This window comes from Strongyloides ratti (assembly GCF_001040885.1).
Source record: "Strongyloides ratti genome assembly S_ratti_ED321, chromosome : 2".
NCBI classification, from domain to species: Eukaryota; Metazoa; Nematoda; class Chromadorea; order Rhabditida; family Strongyloididae; genus Strongyloides; species Strongyloides ratti.
The window spans coordinates 13,092,240-13,113,890 of record NC_037308.1 but is presented as its reverse complement, the minus strand read 5'-3'; the positions used below and the strand labels follow the sequence as shown (position 1 = coordinate 13,113,890).

The following is a 21,651-nucleotide window of genomic DNA, read 5'->3' as shown; positions in this document are numbered from 1 at the left end:
AGAAAAAAAAAAAACAAATATAAATATTTCATATATGAAAAAAAAATTTATAATTGAATAATGTTTGACAAAATAAATAATTCATATTTGCAAGTAATTTTGTTTAGGCATAAAATAAAATTAAAATCATCTTACTTTAACTTTTATACTTTAACTTTTGTTTTAACTTTAAAATAATTTAAATGATTCATTTTTAAATAATAATCATTTTATTTACTCTTTTATGTTATCTAAAAAATTTTAAAATTGCCCATGTGATCAATTTTTGTTAAGAAGAATAGTTGAAAGATAAGAAAGAAGATATTTAATAACAATATTGATAAATATATAACTGACCTATAGATAAATCATTTTATCGTCCTTTCTCCATCTGTTTTTATAAAAATATAATAATATTAACTTAATTTGAAATAATTTGTATAGTAAAAATATGTTAAATCAATTTATTTCTATTTTATTTTTTATTGGAATTTGGTATCAAATTAATGGAAAAGAAGATTGGTTAGAATTTATTATTAATAATAATGTTGAAAATTCATCGGATGAATTTTTTGAAACAACTTCTACATCTCAAATATGGGCTGTTTTGGTAGCTGGATCTAATGGATGGTATAATTATCGTCATCAGGCTGATGTTTCTCATGCATATCATGTTTTAAAAAAACATGGTATTAATGAAAATAATATAATTACAATGATGTATGATGATATTGCTCATGATAAATTGTATGTTTTAAATTATTAATTTATTGTTATTAATATTATATATAAATAGAAATCCATATCCAGGAAAAATATTCAATACACCAGGAGGTTATAATGTTTATGAAGGAGTAAAAATCGATTATAATGGTAGTGATGTTACTCCAGAAAATTTTTTAGCTGTCCTTGAGGTAAATATATTTCTAACTTTTTATTAAATATTTTAAGGGAAATAAAAAAAAAGTTAAAGGAGGAAATGGACGTGTTGTTGAAAGTACAGAAAATGATAAAATATTTATCTTTTTCTCAGATCATGGTTCAGTTGGTATGGTATCATTTCCAGAAGCAATATTAACAGTTAAAACATTAAATAATGTTCTACAAGAAATGCATAAAAATAAAAGATATAAAGAATTGACATTCTATCTTGAAGCATGTGAAAGTGGTAGCATGTTTGAGGGGGTATTGGCAAAAGATATTAATGTTTATGCTATAACAGCAGCTAACAGTCATGAAAGTTCATGGGGATGTTTTTGTGATAATGATATGAAATTACCATGTTTAGGGGATACATTTAGTGTCAGTTGGATTTTAGATAGTGAAATAGAAAATTTAAATAGTGAAACATTAAATAAACAATATAAAATTGTAAAACATTTAACTAATCAAAGTCATGTTATGCATTATGGAGATTTAAAAATTGCTAGTGAATTTGTTTCTGAATTTCAAGGTCATGAATCAATTGTTCATTCTCTTAAAAATTTAAATGCTCAAAGAATCAAAATGAGAGAACTTATTTCTAATTCAAATAAACAAAATGCAAGAGACATACATATAATAATGCTTGAAAAAGAATACTATGAAAGTATTGGTACTGATAAAGAGATAAAAGCAAAAAGAAGATATTTTAAAGCAATTCATGTAAGTAAAAAATAACCTTTATTATTTAAATATTTTTTAGAAACGAGAATATTTAAAAAAATTTGTTAGAAAAATGGTTAAACATTTAGTTAGTGATCATGAAACAAGATACAAAGTTTTACAAAAACTTCAAAGAAACGGTGTTGGAAATGTTAATTGTCATGATGAAATAGTAAACTTTTTCCATAAACACTGCTTCAACTTTAATAGAAATCCCCATGCAATGAAATATGTTTATGTCTTATCAAATCTCTGTGATTTAGAAATTAGAGTTGAAACTCTTAAAAATGGTATTTTTGAGATGTGTCAAAATAATCGAATTACAAATATTATCTAAACGTTTTTAATTTTTTTTATAAACTTGATAATAAAAATAATAATTTACTCATTTATATTTTGGTAAAATAAAATATAATAGTTAACTTTTTCTTTATAGTTTATTTAGAAGATGTACACCAATTTTAAACTTCAGTAATTATTTTTTGAATTAATTTTATTTAAATTTTAATAGCACACGATAATTAATATTAAGAAATATTGTAAATATTCTCCAAATTTTAAAAAAATGTATTGCTATAAGCAAAATTTATTTTCAAGAAACTTAATATTATAAAAATTGTAAATAAATAAATAAAACTTTAAAAGAAAAATATTATATAGTTAAATATTTAATGAGTAGAAATCATATTATTTAGTTTAAAAATAATAGAATATAAGTGAAATTGCTTATAATAATTAAATAAAAAAATATACGATTATTTATTAATAAAATTAGTAGTTTGAAAAAAAAAATTAATTAATATAATTATAAATGTATAAATATTTATTTAAATGACCACTTTTAAAATAATTAAAAAATTTATTTGATTGCTTATCATAATATATATTTATAATCTAAATGTTAAAATAAATAATAAATTAAATAACAATAATTTGTTACTTTTATAAAAATATAACTGTAAAATTTTTTTTTTAATTTTTAATAGTATTTGAAGAAAAATATTATTTTTATAAAAATGTTGAAATAGTTATAAAAATTATAATTTTTTTTATCACAATGTAAAACTTTTTAAATAGAGCTATAAAAATTGTTATGAAAGTTTTTTTTTTACCTATAATTATTTTCTTTCCAATTATTTATTATTTGAATATTAAAGTTGATGTTTTCATAAATAAAATTTGTTTTATTAAAATATGTTTTTTAATTTTATAAAACATTTTTTGTGCATATTCAATTAAATTTACTATAAAAATATTTTTTTTAATATAATTATAATTTGGAAAATAAACTATTTGTTACTTTAAACATTTTTTAAATATTAATAGCATTTAAAACTGTTCTTTTATTTTCTAAAAATATAAGATCTGTTGGATTGAATGCAGCTGACCTTTCTTTATAAATCCATTCTAAAAAGTTTATTCGTAGTCTTTTGACATCAAAATATGCTGCAATTATAATAGAAACCCATATAAAATACATAAGAAGTACACCAGCTCCAATATATACATAACTAAGTAAACGTAAAATATAATAAAAAAAAAGATTATATTTAAATCTTACTTTAAGTATTTAGCGGAAGCTTCAATTGTATCGGAATCCATATATTCGGAATGAGTTAGTTTCCAACACATGACAAGACTTTGAATAATACCAAATACAAGTATTAATAGTGACAAGGAAGAACCATATAAATATGGCTTTACAAAAATTGGCCTTATAGAAAAAAATCCATATATAGCAAAAAGTGAAAAGAACACATGAATAACAGATGATAGTGAGAAACTTGCAACAGATAAACATGATAATATATCAAAATATATTTGAGATGTCTTATCTTTTTCATTAATTTGATACATTTCACTTAGGAGAACTTTGATACAACATTCTGTTTCTCTTATTACAACAGTAATCACAAAAGGATTCACTATTAGAAAAACAAAAACTAGTGCAGTAGCAATTAGACGCATTATAATAGGCACAATATAATAATAACAATAATAATATAAAATTGTCATTCACTTTTAAATCTTTAAAACAAATAAAAATTAATTAAAAACGAATGTATGAATATATATTTCATATAAAGAATACTTAGAAATAAAAAAAATACATAGAAAAAAAAATTATTTATGCTTGGCATAATATAGTATTTTTTTAAAAAAATATATAATAAGTTATAATATAATATCAAAATAAAAATAAATAAAAGTTTATCCTATTTATATTTATAATTTTAAGAGCGATAAAAATAATTATTCATAAAAGATAATTAAAAGAATTTAATAAAAAATTATATCTATATGAAATAAAAATTCGAATAACATAAATATAAAATATGTAAAAGTCAAGATAAAATTTTAAAATTATAATTGCTCTTAAAAAAGTTTGTAGCTACTTAGTTTTTAGTTTATTTTACCAGAATAAAAAAAAATTTTTAAGGTAGAAGTGTTTAAAAGATAATCTTGTGATTCATTTTATAAAAACATTTTATAGTTTAAGAAAATGATTGCATAACCATACGATTTTCAAGGTTTAAAAAATTATTATTTAATCTAATAATTCTATAATTAAATAAAAAATATAAAATATAAATCAAACTAAGTTTGTTAAAATAAATTTAATTTTATTATCTTATATTACATCATTTTTTAAAAAAAAAATTATTAAATTCCAAGACATCATTTAATAGAACTGTTACATAAATAAACTATTCTTTTTTATTTAAAACCATATTAAAAATATTGTTATTTCATAAAGTCACTTGATAATTGACAGTTTTTATTTAAAGTATAAATGTATTTGTAATCAAAAGATAGAGGGGTGGAGAACGGATAAAAAAAAAATAGGAAATAAAGTAAAAAAATAAGCAATTCATTAAAAAAGCTTTTTTTTTTATAACTTATTACCATTTAATATCTGTGGACAAAAGAAAAATAAATAAAAAAAAGATTTTTTTTATTTTTTTTAAAGATAAATTTTAGTTATGAATAAGTATAAAAATAATTTTTAAAAATTCTTATTTTAAAATTCATTAGATATAGTTCATTTTACTAAAAACTTTATCATCTTTAAATTAATTATTTACACAAAATTTTTTATATATTAAAACTTAAAAATGTCCACAACTCATTTTGCAGATTTTTGCTGAATAATATTTGATAAAAAAGTTATACATATTGACGTCATGCAGATGTAGTTAGAAGCCAAAATAATGTTTTTTTTTTATAAAAGTATAATATTAAATGTGTCACAATTTGTTAGATAAAAATATATATGTATTTACCATATAACTTAAAGTGAAAGTTATACTTTTATCTGAATAAAGAATATCTACTTTTTTGGATTAAATTTTCGACAATTTATTATTCCACATAGACAAATTTCACTTTAATCTTTGATTTAACAGCTACAAAACAACTACAAGCTTCTGAATATTATAATTAATTTCATCTTATTGTCCAAATTTAATTTTCCTTAAGCTATATCTTTTACATTTCAAGTATTACTATAGTGCATCTTTTAAATGTTCAAAGATTTTTTTTTAAACAAAAATTAATAAAATGCCAATTACAATGAATGGTAATAAAAATTAAAATTTAATAAAAATTATATTTTGCAATTAAATCAAATAATTTTCCAGTTTATAATTAAAATAAAAAATTATTAAACTTTCAAGTACAAATAAAAAAAATTTTTTATTCAAAAATTTGTATTTTTGACAATTTTTATATATCTAACATTTTTTCAATAACATTAATTTATCAACTTGCATTTGAATCATCGTCAAATATATTGAAAAAGAAAAAATTTTTAGTTTATTAAAATTATCAATTTTTTTTTATTATAAATCTTAAGATAACTTAACACATTAAAAATAATATTATTAATTAAATAAGTTAATTGAAATCGATCTGCCTTTTGGCAAATTTATTGAAATTAAAATTATCCTCAAATAAACTTTATACCAACTTCATTTTTACTAACCTCATCTTAGAACGAAGGTAAAGTTCTTCTGGAAAGATCTTTACCCCACTTGTTTGATATACATTTAAAATGCAATCATTTATTAATTTTATATTTTTGTTGATATTTTTCATCTTTTATTATCTTTCTCGCTACTAGTTTTAATATATCTTAGTTTTCCCCTTCATTTTAGATAATTTTTAACTTTTAGTTGTAGTTTTAGTTATTTCTTAATTCAAAAATGCTTCAAATTGGACGCCAAAATGGAAGGTTAATGCCACCAATTATTCTCCTAAAGGAAGGAACAGAAACTAAACAAGGAAAAGGACAAATTATATCAAATATCCAAGCTTGTAATGTTATTGCTGATGCCATTAGAACAACTCTTGGACCAAGAGGAATGGATAAACTTATTGTTGATAGAAAAGGATCTCATACAATATCCAATGATGGTGCTACAATCTTGAAAAAACTTGATATTGTTTATCCAGCAGCATCTTTGATGTGTGATATTGCCATGTCACAAGACGCTGAAGTTGGTGATGGTACCACTTCTGTTGTGGTGTTGTGTGCTGAGTTTTTGAAGAGAGCTAAGCCATTTATTGAAGAAGGAATCTCACCTCTTTCTATTATCCAATCCTACAGTGCTGCAGCCAGGGAAGCCGTTTCTTATCTCAAATCATTATCTATTAAAATTGAGGGAGAGAAAGAATTAAGAGAGATGCTCGTTAAATGTGCCGCTACAACTTTGAGCTCTAAACTCATTTCACAGGATAGACATTTTTTTGCAGAAATGGTTGTTGATGCAGTTAAAGTACTTGATGAAAATTTAGAGTTAAGTAAGATTGGTGTTAAAAAAGTTAGTGGTGGTAATTTGAAAGATTCTGAACTTGTTAAAGGTGTAGCTTTTAAAAAAGCCTTTTCTTATGCTGGATTTGAAATGCAACCTAAAAAGTACAAAAATCCCAAAATTGCAGTACTGAATATTGAACTTGAGTTGAAGAGTGAGAAAGATAATGCTGAAGTTAGAGTAGATAATGTTGTTGACTATCAAAATGTAGTTGATGCAGAATGGACAATCCTTTACAACAAACTTATTAAACTTCATGAGGCTGGTGTTGATGTAGTTTTATCAAAATTACCTATTGGTGATGTTGCTACTCAATGGTTTGCTGATAGGGATATGTTTTGTGCTGGAAGAATACCAACAGAAGATATTGAAAGAACTATTGCTGCTTGTGGTGGTACACTCTTGACTACAGTATCACAAATTGATTCATCTGTTCTTGGAACTTGTGAAGAGTTCTTTGAAAAGCAAGTTGGATCAGAACGTTTTAATTATTTCATTGGTGGACCAAAGTCATCTTCATGTACTATTATTCTTCGTGGTGGTGCTGAACAATTTATTGCCGAGACTGAGCGTTCCCTTCATGATGCTATTATGATAGTTCGTCGTGCCTTGAAGAATGATTCAATTGTTGCTGGTGGTGGAGCTATTGATATGGAAATTTCAAGACACTTACGTGAGAAAGCTCAAACATTCTCCAACAAGCAACAATCGTTTTGGTTAGCTTTTGCTCGATCATTTGAAATAATTCCTCAACAATTATGCTCAAATGCTGGTTTAGATTCAACAGATATTTTGAATCAACTTCGCTTTAAACATTCAAAAGGAGAAAAATGGGTTGGAATTGACATTCACAGTGAATGTGTTAGAGACAACCTTGAAGGCTGTATCTGGGAACCAGCTCTTGTTAAGTCTAATGCTATCATTGCAGCTGCAGAAGCCGCTTGCACAATTCTCTCTATTGATCACACAATAAAGGCTCCTAAGAATTCTAATGAAATTCCTGGTGTTCCAAGAGCTAATTAATTACTATAAGAAATATGCTTTCTAATATAAATTAATAAAAAAACTAATTTTTTTCTTTAACATTATCGGCTTGTGCTAAAGTATATAGCACTATTTAAGTGCTATTTTGTTGAATTTAATAAATATTTGCAATGATCTATTAAAGTTTTTATTGGTGGAACAATGTTTTTAACCATAAACAACTATACTACCTTGTGGTATATACTTTTTTTAGTAAGTAACCATAGTTATTTAAATTTTATTATTACGTACTTTAGAAATAATTTGAATAAATGTTTTTATTTACAATTTTTCTGATTAAAGTCAAACTATGAAAATAAGTTTTCTATATTGATATGATAGTACTAATAACCTTATAAATATATTGTTTGATTATTGACTAATGTAATTTGAAAATCTAGATGACTTTTTAAAAGAATTTCTATTTGAACAAAAAAAAACAAAGTCAATAAGCAAATTAAAATTTTATATTTTAATTTTAATACGCATTATCATTTGTAAATATTTAACATTCATTTTAATCTTGTTTCAGAAAGATAACTAAATTGTTGACAATTTTTAAGTGCAAAGTTGTGGTAGTACATGAAAACCATTATTAAATATTTATATTTAATGAATCACAATATTAGTTATTTATATTTTTTATATGGTAGTACTGTAAAATTTTAATTATGAAAAATCATATTTAATTTTTTTTATTATATTATTAAATCCAATAAAAATATTTGTTAATAATAATAGTATAAATTTAAAAGTAAAAAATATTTATGATTTTTCATAATTCACAAAATAAGATTTAAAAAAAAACATTTTAAAAGATTTTTTTTTAATTATGTCTTAATTGAGAAAAATTATTATATAAAAAAATGTAATATATATTTTAAATTTACAAATATATAATGTTAATTATTTAATATTCATGAATCTAAAAATAATCAATATAATTAAACGGCAATAAATAATTCGTTTCAATGTAGTGTTTTGTTTTTATACTTAAGAATATTAAATTAAAATCAGTAAATTTGACAGAAAAATAAACGGAATAAAAATAAAAAAATTTAGTAAATTATTATTGAAATGTTTCTGTTGCAAAAAAAAAATACATAAGAGTTATCAAGACAATGTATAGATTTAAAATTTTTAACTAATTTATAAATTTTTCAAAAAGTCAAATTTTTACTATAAAATAATATCTATTTTTGATAGAATTTTAATGAGCAATTAAATAAAACAAGTCCAATTTTTTTAACAAGATTAAGACGAATATTGATAAGTCGGAAAGAATGAATATTTAGAAAAAATCTTTGTCATTTGTTTTATTTTTCTTCGAAATAGATATAGGTATAAGTCAATTTTGAATTCAACTTACTTGTTAGTTTTTATACTTTCAAAATTATGGAGATATTAAAAATGATAAAAATAAATAAGATGCGCAAAAATACTAAGTAATATATCTCAAGAATACTTGATATTTTGGAAACATTTTTAATGGATACTATATTTTAAAAGTTTTGAAGAAATCTAGCGCATGCAATTTTATTTTTCTAAAAGCTCACTTATTTGATTTAAAAGTTATGTTCTTGAAACTTTTTTAAGATATATTTTTCATTATATCTCAAGTTCAAGAAGTTTAATTAACAAAAAAATAGACATGATAATTTTCTTGTAAAAATCTGATTTTTAATAGTTATTTTTACATTAATATTTTCAATTGCATCAAGAAAGTTGTGTGGCTTCAAAAAATATTCTCCACTTTCGTTTTTAACTTTCACTAGTTACAACTTCTCTATCCTTGTTTTTAATAAAGCTTTTGTTCTATTTAACTTTTATCATTTTTAAGGATTATCAGAAAGCTTAATTTTATTTAAAGTTTCTAAAAAAAATTATTTATTAAATACGACAAAATTTGGTTATTTTTTTTCAATGTGTAAATAAAGTAAATAAATTTAACTTTTTATTAATTGATTTTAATTAGGTTCCTTTAGCCATTTTTCAGGTTCATTTTCCCTACCAATAAGCCAATATGTAAACATATTTCCTTTTCCTTTTATTAAAACATCTCCTCTTTGATTGATCTTAAAAATATCACTAGAAGATAAAAGTTTTTGGGTACTTTCTGATATATGAATACACCCTGGCATTCCATTACTTTCCATTCTTGAAGCTGTATTAACAGTATCACCAAACAAACAATATCTTGGCATTTGAAGACCTACTACACCAGCTACTACAGGTCCAGTATGAAGACCAATACGAAGATTCAACCTATAATCTGGTAAAAACGATAGTTTAAATGATGGTAATGCATATATAAATTCTAATGCCATATTAGCAATCATTTCACCATGTTTATTACCATTTCTTATTGGTATTCCAGAAACAACTAAATAAGCATCACCAATAGTTTCAACTTTATAAGCATCAAATTGTTCTATGATTTCATCAAATCGACTGTAAAGTTGATTTAAAAGACTGACAACTTGTAGTGGTGTACATTGAGCACAAAGATTGGTAAAACTAACAACATCTGAAAAAAAGACAGTTGCTGATTCAAAATATTCTGGTGCAACAGCTTCACCAGCTTTTAACTTTTCAACAACACTTATAGGCATCATTCTATATAATAATTTATCACATTTCTTTTTTTCTTCATATAGTTCTCTTGTTCTTGTTTTGACATCTTCTTCCAACTCTTGTGCATAATGTTCAGCTTTCTGAAACATATAATCCATCAAGTTAATGTTTTTAACTTTTACAGCACTTTTAAGCATATTCTTTATTACTTTTATCTTTCTTCTTCGTAATGGATCTTCATCCCAACAATCTTTGATTAATCTTATAACATCTTTAACCCATACTTCTTCATAATTATCTTCTATAATAGGTCGAAAATTACCTAATCTTGAATTTTTTATTTTCAATATTATTTCTGGAATTAACATTTTTTCATGTTTATAAAACCATGCTGGTGCTTTATTTAATAATTCACTTGAAATTATAGCAAATGAATATACATCACCCTCTTTGCTTCCACTTAAATTTAATGTTCTTAATAATTCTGGTGCTGTATATAATTGTTCTAAAAAAAAGTTTTATTAATAATTAAAAAATAAAAGTTTTACCATATTCTGTTCTTTGATAAAATTCTGAAATAAAATTTAAACCAAAATTAGTAATTTTTACTTGAAAATGATTATCTAATAAACAGTTAGATGGTGTTAATCTTCCATGATAACCTATTGATGAAGTATGAAGAAATAATATTCCAGAAGCTATATCATTCATCAATGAAACTATATAAAATGGTTCCAAATCATTTTTATTATTAATTATCCAATCTTTTAAACTTCTTCTTGTACAATATCCCCAAATAGAAATTATATATTTTCTATGTTCTGTTAAACCAATAAATTTATTAAGATTTTCATGATCAATTTCTCTTAAAAATCTTAAATGAGCACATATTTTATCATTGATATCTAAAAATTTACGAAATTTTTCTCCCACAACAAATTCTTCTTTATATATATAACCAATAAATCTTTTATTTTCATTTTCTAATGGATCATCATTATTTATATTAATTGTCTCATTTGTATTTTGTAATTTAAAATTATCTAATGATTTTTCAATACTTTTTGTACTAGATAATGTTCTACCAGAACGTATTTTTTTTAAATTTATTAATTGTAAATCTTCATATTTTATTAACCACATATTATTAAGTAATTGTTGTTGTTTTCTTTTAGAATTTCTTATATAAACAATTAAAATTATTGCTCCAATTATTAATATAACAAAAATTACAATTAATATAATTAAATAAATACTATATTGTTGAATAAATGATAGTTGGCATTTATTATTTTTAAATCCACATTGAGGTTCATCATTTGGTTTTATTTTATTTAATCTATTAAACCATATTTCATCTTCATTTTCTAATAATATCTCTATTACATATTTATCATTATTTTTTTCATAAATTTTTAATAAATTAACAGTATCACGGCTATTATTATATGTAATTAAATTAAAATACCCTAATTTTACTCCATCAGTATCCATTCTTAATGTACCACTATATCCATCCATTACATGTAATGAATTATTTTTTATTAACATACCATCATTATATTTTAAAGGTTCAGTTGATAATGTTTTATTTAAAGATATACCATATAACATCATAACATCAGTTAAATAATAAGAGTATGATGATGCTTCAAAATTAGAATTATTTATATTATTTAAACAAATTGTATCATTACAATTAACTGGCCACTCAATCATATATCTTTTTATTTTATTTGAAAAATCATTTATATTAGTTTTTGGATTTTTTCCATCTTTATTCATTATAAAAACATATTTAAATGCTTCTAATGCATCATCATCTCTATTATCATTTAATATTTCTTGTGATTCCCATAATGCTGTAGAATTATTATTATTTTGTGAAACAGAATTATTTGTTCCTAATAAAATATATAAATATTCATCATTAGCCATACCTTCATCATAAACAGTTAACATAAATTTTCTTTTATATATATCAGTTGGTATACATACAATTATAATTCTAGCTAAATTTTTTATTTCATTTAAAATATTTTTAATACTAGAAGTAGTACTATTAATTTCAATAACATATTGAATTGTTATATTTGTATTTGCTAATGTAGTAGTTATAAAATCACGTTGTATTTCTAAACATGTATTATCAGAAGTAGTAACCATATAAATAAATCCTACATATTTCCATTGAAAATATTGTATAATTTCTATTATTCCATATGTATAATCTAATGATGATATAGAAGTACTGATAACAGTTTGAATTTCACTAGTTGTAGTAATAAATGAATCAATGGTAGTTCCCCATAAATAAACAGGACGATTATAAACAGTAGAAATAATTGAAATAAAATTAGCTAATTTTTTACATGGTGGACAAAAGATAACATCAACTTTATTAGAAGTTAACATTTCTATAGCAATTTTAGTAGCATATAATTCTTCACAATTAATTTTATTAAAAAAAAAATCAAAATTTAATTTATTTTTATCAATAAAACCAGCATCAATTAAATTATAATATCCAATTGTAATACCAGAAGCTGTTTTATGATAACCAATAGTATTTGATATTTGTTCATTATCTTCAGGTATAAGAACACCAACTTTTATTGTTAAATTATTATATGGAAATGGTGTAAAATTTTGATAAGAAGGAATTTGAAAAGATTTTATGATATCTTTAACATTTAATATATTTTCATTACCATTAACAAAATAATAAAATGGTAGTAAAAAAAATTGATAAAATATTAATTTAAGTAATTTATTCATCTCAAATATATAACATATTATATTTTAGTAATGATAAATGTTATCTTTATTTATCCTTATTCTTTTATCATCCATCAATTACTCTTTAACGTCAAAGCTCTAGTTTACCTTTAACGGAAGTATTATACTTATAATTTTTTAATTTCTATTACTTATATAATCTATTTTATATATTTTTTGCTAAAAAAAAAATTTCATTTCATATATTTAATAAAATATTGTTAATTATTATAAATAAAAATCTTATATACTAAACGCTTTTATTTATCATTCGTATTTACAGTATTACTATTATTAACTTTTAATTTAAAATCATCATTAATATTGCCGAGTAACCAGTATGTATTTAGAATACCTTTTCCTTTTATCATTACTTCACCTCTATTTTCAATTTCAAAAGTATCAAATTGTGTTAAAAGTTCACACATTTCACTTGATATATGAATACACCCTGGCATTCCATTACTTTCCATTCTTGAAGCTGTATTAACAGTATCACCAAATAAACAATATCTTGGCATTTGAAGACCTACTACACCAGCTACCACTGGTCCAGTATGAAGACCAATACGAAGATTTAACCTATAGTCAGGAAAGTATGACAATTTAAATAAAGGAAGTGCTTTCATAAATTCTAATGCCATATTAGCAATCATTTCACCATGTTTATTACCATTTCTTATTGGTATTCCAGAAACAACTAAATAAGCATCACCAATAGTTTCAACTTTATAAGCATCAAATCTTTCTATAATTTCATCAAATTGACTGTAAAGTTGATTTAGAAAACTAACAACTTGTAAAGGTGTAGATTGAGCACAAAGATTAGTAAAACTAACAACATCTGAAAAAAAAACAGTTGCTGATTCAAAATATTCTGGTGCAACAGTCCTTCCACTTTTTAATTCATCAGCTATACTTTTTGGTATCATTCTATATAAAAGAATATCACTTTTCTTTTTCTCTTCCATCAATTCTTTTGTTCTTCCCATTACCTCAGATTCTAAATGTGAAGCATAATTTTCCATCTTATTAAACATATAATCCATCATACTTATTTTTTTATTATTCATACTACTTTTTATCATTTTTCTTACTAATTCTATTTTTTTTCTTTTTAATGGATCCTCATCCCAACAATCTTTTATTATATTAATAACTTTTCCTACCCATCTTTCTTTAACTTCATAACTTATTATTGGCCTAAAAGTACCTCTACGTGAATTTTTTATTTTTGTAATTATATCATTTTTGGTATGACTAATTTCATCTTCAGGCCATTCTAAAGATTTATTTAATAATTCACTTGATATAATGGCAAAAGAATATATATCACCTTCTTTTGTACCTAATACATTTTGACTTCTTAACAATTCAGGAGAAGTATATAATTGTTCTAAAAAAAAATATATTTTTTTTTATTTATATATAATAATTAATAAAATACCTTCAAAATTTCTTTTTATATATTTTCTTAAAAATGATAATCCAAAATCAGATAATTTTATTTGATAATTACTATCAAGTAAACAACAACTTGATGTTAATCTACCATGACAATTTATTTTTGAAGAATGTATATATTGAATACCAGAAGATATATCATTCATTAATGCAACCACAAAATATGGATCAATTTCTCTAACTTTATTTTTTAATAAATCTTTTAAATTACCTCTTACACAAAATTTCCATACACCAATAACATGAGTTGGTGATTCAGTGAGTCCCACAAATTTATTTAAACATTCATGATCAATATTTCTTAACATTCGTAAATGATTCCTTTCTGCTGATGTGATTGTAATTGATTTTGGAAATTTTTCACCAACAACTGTCTCATCATTATATCTATAAACAATATGCCTTCTATTATCTCTTTCATTTAAATTTAACTCATTATCTTTATTGTTTAAAATTTCAATATCTTTATTTAATGTTTTTTGGCTATCATTTATGGAAATAACACTTTTTCCATACATCCTTTCATTACTTTTTATAGATTTTAAATCTTCATAATTTATTAACCATAACATATCTAATTGACGTTGTTGACGGATACGATATCTTCGAAGTAAAATAATAACTATTATTGAAAAAATAAGTATACCTATAAATGTTATTATAACAATTATTATTATTATAAAATATTCTTCCCAAAATGTTTTTGGACATTTATTTCCTGCAAAACTACATAAAGGTGTATCTAAAGGTCTAGAGAAATCTTTTCTATTCCACCACATTTTATTTTCATTTGATGTTCCATATGAATGTACATAATAAGTTTGATTTTTATTTCTAGTTATTATCATATTTGTATAAATTTTTGAATCATTTCCAATATATCTAACAAAAAAATATCCATATCTAACAGTATTATTATCTAATACTACATTTCCAGAAAAACCTTCAAAAGAGTATGCAGAATTATTTTTTAAAATATCTTTATCAGTATAAAGAAGTGGAGTTGTTGATAAAGTTCGATTTAAAGCTAAACCAAATAAAATCATTGTATCAGCTAGATATGGTGCATAGGTAGAATAATGAAAATTAGGATCTTTAGAATTTTTTAAACATTCAGTTTCATTACAATAAAAAGGATAATCTAACATTCCTTTAGAAATATTTCTTGCAAATCTTTTCATATCAACATTATTTTCAGCTGTCTTATCAATCTTAATTTTTTTTATTTTTAAATTTTTAAATATAAACTTACTAGTAAGGCAAATTTAAATGCTTCTAGAGCATCTTCATCTCTGTCATCTTGTAAATTACTTGAATCTTTCCATACAGGAATTGAATCATCACTATTTTCAATAACAGTATCATTAACATCAATTATTAAATAAACATATTCATCATTTGTCATACCCATATCATATGCTGTTAACATAAATTTTCTTTTTAAATCATTTGAAGGTATACATACAATAACAATTCTAGAAACATTTGATATAGCTAATAAATTTTCAACCATAGAATCTCCAGATGAATTAACTGAACCTGAATAAACAACAACAGTTTTTGTAGTAGTTAAAACAGTATTAATTAAATTAGTTTGCATATTACCACATACAGAATGAAGAGTTGTAGTCATATAAATAATAGATATTTTTTTCCATTCAAAATAATCTACTAAACTTTTTACTGAATTTGAATAATCTTCAATACTAATTGATGTACTAATAACACTTCTTTTTTCATTTGAATTAACAATATATGTACTTATAGGTGGACCCCAAAGATAAAGTGGTGTACCATAAGATGTAGAAATAACAGATATAAAATCAGACAATTCCTGGCAAGCAACGGCAAAAAAAACATCAACATTATCATTTTGTAATAATTCTATTGTTGTTTTTGTACCTTGTAAAACAGAACAATTAGAAAAACGAAAATAAAATTTAAATTGAACTTTTGTTGTATCAATAAAACCAGCATGAATCAATTCTTCTAATCCTATCATTATAGCTGAAGCTGTTTTATAATAACCAACTGTATCTTCATAATCAGCATCACCTTTAGATATAAGAAAACCAACATTAACATTTATAGATCCATTAAATGGAAATGGTGTTCTTTCAGAATATGATGGTATATTAAAACTTTTCATTACTTTTGTTGTATTTAGAAGATTTGCAGCCAATGTTGTATTTGTTTGTTGTCCAGTTATTAAATTAAATAATAAAATTAATGATAAAATTTTTAATAACATTTTTGTTAAAAAAAAATATTTAGATAGAAAAATTGAAGAAAAATTATTTTAATATTATTATTCTTAATTATCTACTTTTTGTTGTTAAGTTAAGATTAAAAATTTTATAACTTAAATTGATAAACATTTCCTTAAATAGGATTTATCTGTTTTTGAGGATATGATATAAAGATTTATTTTAATTTATAGAAAAACATCTTTTATTTTAAATTAATGTAGGTGGATAATGTTTTGTACCATAGTATTAATCACATTATTTAAAGATTTTTAATAAAAATTTTTCTTTTATTCTTAAATAAACATTGTATTAATATTTTATTTTTTAAATAAAAGTAATTATTAATATCACTAACATAATTATAAAAATGAAAAAATTTTTTATGATAAGACTAATAAAATATTAAACATAGTTATGTAAGAATTTGATAATATAAATAATTTTAAAGTTCATAGTTTATTATTTTTTTGTACTATCAAAAGTAGAAATGTTATATACTGACAGTTTGTAAATAACAAAATTTAAAAAAAAAGTTATTTTTAATTTAATGTCTAAATAAAATATTTAATATACAATTCATTTCTCATTCAATTTTTCAAATTAACTTTTGTTCACCTAGGTGTAAATTAAACTTTTAAATACATTTTGTTAAAAGCAATGCGTTATTATAAAAGAAATTTATTTATATCTCTAAAAATTGTTTTGTTGAATTTTTTAGAAGTAGTATTAAAATAAAATATATTTAAATTTTTATTGAAGCTGAAAGAAAAAAAAATATTATGATATATTTCAAGGACATATAAAATTACAATAATTACTTCCATACTTTTAATAATATTATTATAATTTTAAAATTTTTTCTTTTTTAGAATAAATTATGTTTTAATAAGAAAGTTATAATGATAAAAATTACCAGTTTTATAGTAAATATATTTTTTAATAATTAGAATATAAATTTATTGGTTACTTTTATTAAAAAAAAATGTTGTATGTCTTTTAAAAATTTTTAGAAATGGCAAAAAACCGGAACATTCATAGTACCTTGAAATTGTAACAAAAAATATAAATTATCTTTGAAAATAATATACTAGTTTATTTAAAATTTTAAATAAATAAATAATTTCAAAATACTTATTTTATAAAATTTAATTTTTTTTTAATATAATATTTCCTTCTGCACTTTGTACTTTTATATATAAAAATATATAAAACAAAAATGTTAAAATATTATTAAAATGGAAAGCTAAATAATGATTGTTCCTTGTTAATTAATTTTTTAACATACTAAAAATTCTTTACTTTACTTAGATGTAAACATGAAGTACACAAAAATAAAAATAACTTCCTATAATAAAATTAATATTAAAAATATAAGTATAAATTTCGATGACGTTTATACTTTTTTTTTATAAATTAATATTAAGTAATAGGAATTCAATAAAAAATATATAGATAACTCAAAATGAACTTTTTATATTGATCTTTGACACTGTTAAAGTATCACATTAATTGATGATAATTTTTGTTATAACCAAAATTTTATCGATAAGAATAAAAATAATTATTTAAGGTAATAATTTTTCAGATCTAGTTTCAAGATATGGTTTTAATTTTTCATTTCCATACATTTTTTGTACAAATTTCTTTAATTCTGGATAGTTATCTAAAGCAGATTCAGATGACATCTTTTTAATATAGAATAAGAATTGGTATAATGCAAAGTCAGCTAATGTTACACCATTTCCAACAAAGTAACCTGTACCATTTTTAGCTAAAAATCCTTCAAAACGTTTAAGTGCTGGAACACCATGTTCTTGGAATGCTTTCTTCATAAGTTCAGCTTTCTTTGCTTCATCTTTTTCCATAAAAGCTGGTCTAAAATTTATCATTACATCATCAATTGTAAGAATGTATTGGTCAACTTGAGCAGCCTCAAAATCATCATTTCCAATGAGTCCAAATTGTCTTGCTAAAAATTTCTCAATAGCTCTTGACTGGAAAAGAACTTTTCCATCAACTTCCAATACTGGTAATTGTCCAAAAGGTTGTTTTTCTTTTAATGCTGGCCAATCTTCAAATTTAATTCTATTATCAGTAAATTTAACTCCAGCATAATTAAATAACATTCTTGTTACTTCAGCTTTTCCCATAAGGTCAAAATAGTGTAAGGTATATTGTGGAATAACAGGCATATTGTAAATAATATAAAAAAAAACTTTATTAAAAGTTTAAAATGTTTTGTGATAGATGATAATTTTACTTTATTTATATATTTATTTCTATCATTCTCGAATATTCTATTTGTTTACTTGTTCATTCTTACACAAAGAAATAATCAAACATAAATATATTTCTATGGTCCTTGGAGATTAAAAATTTATAATTACCTTGGTTAAAATTGGTCGTAAAGGTATGATATAAAGAGAGAAATATATTTCTGACAAACAAAATTAACGCTATTTAGATATATAAAAATATAACATTCCACCTTTCCACATGACATTATTACTTTACTTTATCAATTTATGTATCTTTTTTAAGTTGCATTTTGAAATCTACTTATCATTTTGATATAATTTTGTGCGAAAATGTTGTAAAATAGCCCTCCTAAACATTTTAAAATGTAAATAAAAGAAAAGTTTATCATTTAAATAGATAAAAATGATATTAAAAATGAATAGTTAAAGTATCCTTGAAAAATGTTTAATATTTATTAATCGTCTTTGGAATCACTATATTGTATTTTTTTTTTCTCATTAGTATACTATTTTTATATCACTATCAAATATTATTATAGTAAAGTAAATTTCACATGATATAATAATGAAGATTTATATTTTATTTTTAATATTAAAAATAAAAAAAAGTAAAAACATTATTTATTAATATAAAATTTCTTTTAAAATAGAAATTATAATATTTTGATAAAAAAAAATATTTTTAAATATATATTTATTTAAGGTAAAACAATTATATTTTTTTTTATATATAAATAGGTGCAAATAGTCTGTTGATATTATTATTATTATATATAATGTTTTTAGAAACAAAAAAATTTTCATTTGATAATAAACAAAATTATAAAAGTATGTTATTATAATATTTAACAGTTATGACCTAAATTTTTTTAAGTACAAAATAGATGTTAAAAAATGTGTTTATCAAATATACACAAAACATTAGTAATATTTTTATAATAAAATCATTTTATGGTTAATAATAATAATTAATTATATAATGTAAATAATAATATTAATAAATATTTATGTAAAAGAAAATTACGATAATATGATAAAAATGGTTTTATTTTCAAAAAGGATGATTTCTTCTTGTATTTATATAATTCATTAATTTTTCATCCTGTATCATCATGTTATAAAATTGTTCTATGGTAATAAAATCATTAAGTATTGAGGGAGAAATTCTATTTTTACAAAACCATAAAAAATGAAACATTGCTAAATCAGCAAGGGTAATTTTATTTCCAACAAAGTGTAATGAGTTATTTTCACTTAATAATTTTTCAAAACATTTTAAAGCAGGTGTTATCGAATTTTTTATTAATTCTTTAGTCATCCAAACTTTTTGTGTAGAATTTTTTGCCTCTACTAAAATATTAAAATTCAACATAACATCATTAATACTAAGTAATATTTGATCTATTTGAGCATCTTCAAAATCATTTTCTCCCATATATCCAAATTGTTTGGCTAGATACTTTTCAATTGCTGCTGATTGAAAAAGAATTTTTCCATCAAATTCAAGTACAGGTAATTGTTGAAATGGCATTGAATCTTTTATAATATCCCATTCATGAGAAAGAACTCTAACATCTATAAAGTTAATTCTAGCATAGTTAAATAATATCCTGCTTAATTCACCTCTACCAAATTTGTCAAAATATATTAATTTATAACAAACATTATTAGACATAATTTTAAATATCTATAATAAATAAATTATTATCATTATATAATATATAAACGATTAAATTTTATTATATTATATTATATTATACATATATATATATATATAGTAAAATTATGAATTATTATATTATTATACTATCTTATTGTATGATTTTTATAGTAAAATAGGAAAAAATTAAAATGAGTACAAGATGTGAACCAATTTGATAAGTTAATTACTTTTAAAAGACGATAAAGGTTATATATTAATAATGTTGACTGCTCATATTGTACCACGTGAGCTTAATAAAATTAAAAATAACTTAAATTTTTAATGTAACATTTGATAAAATAAAAAGAATTTTTATTTTGATTTATTTCTACATATTGTGCATATTATATTTATTATATATTTTAAAAATTATTTTTAATCTATTTTTAAAAAAAAATGTATATTACCATAATAACAATGTTGTGACAAAAAAAAAAGTTTTTTTTTTCATGAAGTGTAATGATGCATTTGTATTATTTTAATTTAATAAATATACATTTTTTTTAATTATTATTTTTTTTATAAAGTAAAAATATATAATTCAAAATATAAGATATTGTTTTTTTTTTGATCAATTTATACAAATATATCGATATTTTTTTTTAAATATTTGCAACTGTAAATAAATATATTCTATCTATAGAAAAGAAGAATATAGACAAACTATATTTATATCTTTTATAAATTAATTCTAAATCATATGCTTTACTAGTAAACAATGAAAATAATTTACCATTAAAAATTTTTTTTTAAATAAATATAAATGAAAAAAAAAAGAAATATATAAATATATATATATATATATACAATTTACAGTTTCTAATGACTATACATATTTTTATTTTTTTTCCTCATTTACATAATTTTTTTTGTCCATCTTTATATTTTATCAATACAATTTACAATACCACTTAAATATGTATGTTATGGCAAATTTTAAAAAGAAAAGATATTTGTCTAAACAATTAAAGTAGTTATAAAAACTAGTTTATATTTTAATCAATTTATATTCATTGCCAATATTTTTCTTTCCAATATTTTTCTCCACTTTCTTCATCAACAGAATCTTTTTTATACTATATTCTATTAAATATTTATTTTATGTTAACTAATCTTTTATCAACATATATACTGATATATTTAATATTATACAAATATACAACATT

At 21.5% G+C, this 21,651-nt stretch overlaps 6 protein-coding genes across 6 annotated transcripts; 2 read left to right on the top strand and 4 right to left on the bottom strand.

Moving 5' to 3' along the window:
* Nucleotides 1-430: 430 nt before the first annotated feature.
* SRAE_2000417500 (Legumain) lies at nucleotides 431-1,960 on the top strand (the record flags this gene model as incomplete). The annotated part of the gene is made up of 4 exons (XM_024643013.1): nucleotides 431-726; nucleotides 776-893; nucleotides 931-1,623; nucleotides 1,664-1,960. 4 exons carry the CDS (start codon nucleotides 431-433, stop codon nucleotides 1,958-1,960), a joined length of 1,404 nt encoding a protein of 467 aa, XP_024508727.1.
* A 975-nt stretch (nucleotides 1,961-2,935) lies between these two features.
* Nucleotides 2,936-3,591, bottom strand: SRAE_2000417400 (Hypothetical protein; the record flags this gene model as incomplete). Its single annotated transcript, XM_024643012.1, has 2 exons — nucleotides 2,936-3,134; nucleotides 3,185-3,591. The coding sequence occupies 2 exons, from the start codon at nucleotides 3,589-3,591 to the stop codon at nucleotides 2,936-2,938; spliced, it is 606 nt and encodes a 201-aa protein (XP_024508726.1).
* Nucleotides 3,592-5,828: 2,237 nt separating this feature from the next.
* Nucleotides 5,829-7,460, top strand: SRAE_2000417300 (LD47396p; the record flags this gene model as incomplete). Its single annotated transcript, XM_024643011.1, has 1 exon — nucleotides 5,829-7,460. The coding sequence occupies one exon, from the start codon at nucleotides 5,829-5,831 to the stop codon at nucleotides 7,458-7,460; it is 1,632 nt and encodes a 543-aa protein (XP_024508725.1).
* A 1,967-nt stretch (nucleotides 7,461-9,427) lies between these two features.
* SRAE_2000417200 (Atrial natriuretic peptide receptor 1) lies at nucleotides 9,428-16,527 on the bottom strand (the record flags this gene model as incomplete). The annotated part of the gene is made up of 6 exons (XM_024643010.1): nucleotides 9,428-10,539; nucleotides 10,583-11,938; nucleotides 11,975-12,718; nucleotides 13,168-14,208; nucleotides 14,260-15,487; nucleotides 15,529-16,527. The coding sequence occupies 6 exons, from the start codon at nucleotides 16,525-16,527 to the stop codon at nucleotides 9,428-9,430; spliced, it is 6,480 nt and encodes a 2,159-aa protein (XP_024508724.1).
* Nucleotides 16,528-18,090: 1,563 nt separating this feature from the next.
* On the bottom strand, nucleotides 18,091-18,717 carry SRAE_2000417100 (Hematopoietic prostaglandin D synthase; the record flags this gene model as incomplete). The annotated part of the gene is made up of 1 exon (XM_024643009.1): nucleotides 18,091-18,717. The coding sequence occupies one exon, from the start codon at nucleotides 18,715-18,717 to the stop codon at nucleotides 18,091-18,093; it is 627 nt and encodes a 208-aa protein (XP_024508723.1).
* A 1,117-nt stretch (nucleotides 18,718-19,834) lies between these two features.
* On the bottom strand, nucleotides 19,835-20,458 carry SRAE_2000417000 (Hematopoietic prostaglandin D synthase; the record flags this gene model as incomplete). The annotated part of the gene is made up of 2 exons (XM_024643008.1): nucleotides 19,835-20,358; nucleotides 20,407-20,458. 2 exons carry the CDS (start codon nucleotides 20,456-20,458, stop codon nucleotides 19,835-19,837), a joined length of 576 nt encoding a protein of 191 aa, XP_024508722.1.
* Nucleotides 20,459-21,651: the final 1,193 nt, after the last annotated feature.